At 38.9% G+C, this 4346-nt stretch overlaps 1 protein-coding gene across 2 annotated transcripts; it reads left to right on the forward strand.

The window, feature by feature from the left end:
* Positions 1 to 220: 220 nt before the first annotated feature.
* IL22 (interleukin 22) lies at positions 221 to 3826 on the forward strand. 2 transcript variants are annotated; one of them, XM_007195073.2, is made up of 5 exons: positions 221 to 406; positions 1326 to 1391; positions 1500 to 1646; positions 2574 to 2639; positions 3698 to 3826. In XM_007195073.2, exons 1-5 carry the CDS (start codon positions 221 to 223, stop codon positions 3803 to 3805), a joined length of 573 nt encoding a protein of 190 aa, XP_007195135.2. In that variant the 3' UTR covers positions 3806 to 3826. The 2 variants fall into 2 exon arrangements, with proteins under 2 accessions (XP_007195135.2, XP_057413239.1); XM_057557256.1 differs by having other exon boundaries at positions 1503 to 1646.
* The last annotated feature ends 520 nt before the right edge of the window (positions 3827 to 4346 follow it).

The following is a 4346-nucleotide window of genomic DNA, read 5'->3' on the forward strand; positions in this document are numbered from 1 at the left end:
TGTCCTGGGGGCTATAAAAGCAGCATCTTCTACCTTCCCATCACAAGCAGAATCACTGAAATCAACAGGTAAGTCCTACAACAAACTTGGTATGCTTGTTTGTTGCGTGTGACACTTCTTGATACTTACTTTGTTCCTTTATGTTGTTTTTGCTTCTTGTTCTCTTGATACCAGGTTCTCCTTCCCTAGTCACCAGTTGCTCGAGTTTGTGTTGTCTACAATGGCTGCCCGGCAGAAATCTATGAGCTCTTCCCTTATGGGGACTCTGGCGGCCAGCTGCCTCCTCGTCATGGCCCTGTGGGTGCAGAGAGAAGCGGCTGTGCCCATCGTGTCGCACTGCAGTCTCGACAGGGCCAACTTCCAGCAGCCTTACATCACCAACCGCACCTTCGCGTTGGCTCAGGAGGTACTCATCTCACTCTTTCTCTCTTTCTTTTGCATCCTTATCTACCTGGAACCTGAATAGTTCTTAAAGTTTCTTCAGAGCACATCTAAGATCTTTAAGAAACCAACATTTATCTCTACTGGTAGACCAGCCATCATATTCTCTGTCTCTTCTGAGACTTTGTGGAGATCTTCCATTTTGGCCTTTAGGATGCGTACATTGAGTTTTACCCCAAAAGGAGCCATTTAGTAGCCCATCTGACTATTTATTTTTCCCTTTATTCCTCTAAGCATTATTTTATTTTACTTTATTTTATTTTATTTTTTGAAGAGAAAGAAATTGACATTTATTGAGCACTTACTATGTTATGAACTCTATGCTAGGAGCTTTAAATCCATTTCTCTTTTAAACTGAGGTATAGTTGATTTACAGTATTATTTAAGTTTCAGGTGTACAACATAGTGATCCATAATTTTTAAGGATTTATAGTTATTATAAAATATTAGCTATATTACCTATGCTGTACATTATACCCTCGTATCTTATTTATTTATTGAAGTCTAGTTGATTTACAATGTCGTGTTAGTTTCAGGTGTACAGCACAGTGATTCAGATATATATATGTATATATATATTCTTTTTCAGATTCTTCTCCCTTATAGGTTATTACAAAATATTGAGTATAGTTTCCTGTGCTATACAGTAGGTCCTTGTTGGTTATCTGCTTTATATATAGTAGTGTGTATATGTTAATCCCAAACTCCTCATTTATCCTTCCTCCCAACACCTGAGCATTATTTTAAACTCATGCACATATCTGAATCCTTTCTTTAGTCCTTATATGGCTGCTCTGGGGAGAGGGGATAGAGTACAGCTCTACTTACAGACATTTCTTCTAGCTCCTTGACGTCCAGGCACTTAGTCTTTTCTTCTCTTCCAGGCTAGTTTGGCAGATAACAACACAGATGTTCGTCTCATTGGGACCAAACTGTTCCAGGGAGTCAATGTAAGCCATAGGCATGATGCCACTCGTGGTTATTTGGAGCAGTGGTGAGGATGGGTTGGGTCTTCCGAATGTCGCCTAATATGAGCCCTGCTGTTTCACTTTCACCAGCAGATGACGGAGCGCTGCTATATGCTGAAGCAGGTGCTGAACTTTATCCTTGAAGAGATGCTGTTACCCCAATCCAATAGATTCAAGCCCTACATGCAGGAGGTGGTGCCCTTCCTGGCCAGGCTCAACAAAAAGCTAGGACAATGCGTAAGTTCTTTTCCCAACCTAAGTCCACCTGCTCCCAGGTGCCCACCCTCCCTCCTTCTTCTGCATGGAGCCCTTTTCTTTCCCACCCTCATTCGTTGCCCCTCCCATGCTGGCAGTTAGAAGTGCCTCAGTAACACCATTACAGGAATCATTGGGAATCACAGAATGTTTACGTTTGCTTTAATTGAGTCACATTTTGAGTTGATGGTGATCGACAGGGTCTGAAAGACCACATGAGGCTTATTTGTCCCTGGGAAAAACCAACTCGGGTAATGTGAGATGAGAAAGGAGTTGGGAACTGCAAGGAAAAATGCCAGTTGGTGCAAATGAATCCCCTGAGTATAAGTTGATGGAGGGAGGGGACTGGAAAGAGAGAAAGAGGGAAACAAGAAGATTTAATATTTGGTGGTGGGTGGGTGAAGACTGCTGCCCTTTTGATATGGGGAGTGACAAAATCAGAGGTGTGTGAACTCGATGCCTCTGAACATTTAAAACTATGAAAAAAGATTTGAGTGGAGCGAGCAGAGCAAAGGGGGCCTAGTATTTATTGAGGAGGGCCCTGTTCACATAAGATGTTTTATGTATGTTTCTTGTTCTGAGCACGTATTTTTGATGAGGTGCAGTTATGGTTTTATTCTTGACAGGATTTGCATAAACCACTCCACTCTTTCCACAAACTTCAACCTCAGTAGGGTTTCCCAAAAGTGAAGCGAGGTCCAATATAGTGGAAATGACTGGACTTTGGTGTCCAAAGAAATTCAAGAGCTCAGAAAATCTAGGCCACTGGTGAAATCTAGGTCATTGTGGGCAAAATTGCTAAGAACATTAATTCCAGGTGAACGTAACATACCTCAGTTAGGGGCGCTGAGGTTCAAAAAGCTTCAGTACAACAGTGTTAAAATTGTTACTCTGGTTTTCATTTTGTAGCATATTGAGTGTGACAACCAGAATATCCAGAGAAATGTACAGAATCTGAAGGACACAGTGAAAAAGGTACTACTAATAACTATTAATGCTAAATCATTTGATAGAAGAGACAAATGTTGTTTCCTTTCCTTTCTTTTCTTTCCTTTTTTTCCTCCCCATGTCATGATTTTTTACTTGATTCTCCTGCCATTGAGTTGACTATTTAGGTGCATATGTGTATAGATGTGTCTATATGTTTATAAGTCAATTTCCGAATTTTGCAAATCATAGAATTCTAGAACTAGCTAGGAACTTAAATCATCTAATCTCATCACCCTATACGCCACTCACTGGCAGAGCCAGAATAGAATGCAAGTCTTCTGAATCCCATCCAGGCCAGAGCAATGGATATTATGTTTAGTCTCATTAATTCTAAGGGAAATTTAAGATTCCTACTGATTCATTTAATATGAAGAAGCATTTGTTCAAAACCAGAAAAGTGCCTGGGGACATATTTATTTGAAATAATTTTTGAAGTCATTCATTTGAAGATTTAAAACTTGGAGAAAAATACCCAGAACAACCACAACAAAAGAGCTGGACTTGCATATAGGATGAATTTCTGGAATGATTGATACTTACATTTAACTGTTATAATACCCAATATCTATTGATTTTAATTTAAAAGCAAGAGTGAACAACCCCCAGTTTCTTTTACACAGTTTCAAATAGAATGAAAATACTAGTAATGGATTCATTATAGGGAAATGGAAGTCCAAACTGGACTCATTTTGGTCATAGATAGTAGTGGGCCTAGGACGTAGGGCAAGGCAGGATGAGTGGCACTCTGGGTCCCCCAGATCCCAGCACAGCCTCTATCTGCTTGCTCTGGCTAGGAAGTGGTTTGAAACATCATCAACTTAGATTGATGCCCACAGGTGCCCTCTCAGTTCAGATAGCTGTAATTTTAAAGTCTTTGGCAAATCACGTACACTTGCTAAAAGGGTATTATTACTGATCTTTTACAAAAGGCTAAACCTTGGTTTCTGTCCCAGCAACCTAACCATCTCATCTCCCTCTAATTTGTTCCTCTTTAGAAAACATGGTATAAATGCTGAAATACTTGTGTGTTCTTATTTTCACAGCTTGGAGAGAGTGGAGAGATCAAAGTAATTGGAGAACTGAATTTGCTGTTTATGGCCCTGAAAAACGAATGCACTCGTCCAGGGCAAAGCTCAGAAATGGATAACTAATGCTTCTTGCTTGTTAGAAATAACAATAAGATCCCCTGAGGTTTTCTTCTATCAAAAGAAAAAGGGGAAGCCAAACTCCACAGCCCTGTGTGGATTCTAAACAAACCCCTGTTTAGCTTAAAAAAGAGAACAATGTCACCTGTATCCATACGACCAGAAGGTAGACCTTCCAAGCATAATGAGATCTATTAATAACATTTTATCGTAGTTGGTGTTTTATACACAGAAATTTAATTTTTAAGCAGTTGTCTGTTTCCCCACAAAAACGATTGCTTCCCCATCTCTTTAGGGAAAAAGCCCCTAAATAATTTCATTTCCATAATCAATAATTTATATTTATGAATTAATTTATTGTTATAAGTACCTGTCTTATTTATGTCATTTTACTAATATAGGTTTATTTATAGAAGCATTGTAAGATATTTCTACTTAATCATAAGGTTAATATTAATATTTATGACAATAATTATGGAGCTATGTATGATATGTTTATTTTATCTCAATAAACACTTCTATATCCTAAATCTTGTGGCTTTGTAAT

The sequence above is a fragment of the Balaenoptera acutorostrata genome, chromosome 11 (genome assembly GCF_949987535.1).
Source record: "Balaenoptera acutorostrata chromosome 11, mBalAcu1.1, whole genome shotgun sequence".
NCBI classification, from domain to species: domain Eukaryota; kingdom Metazoa; phylum Chordata; class Mammalia; order Artiodactyla; family Balaenopteridae; genus Balaenoptera; species Balaenoptera acutorostrata.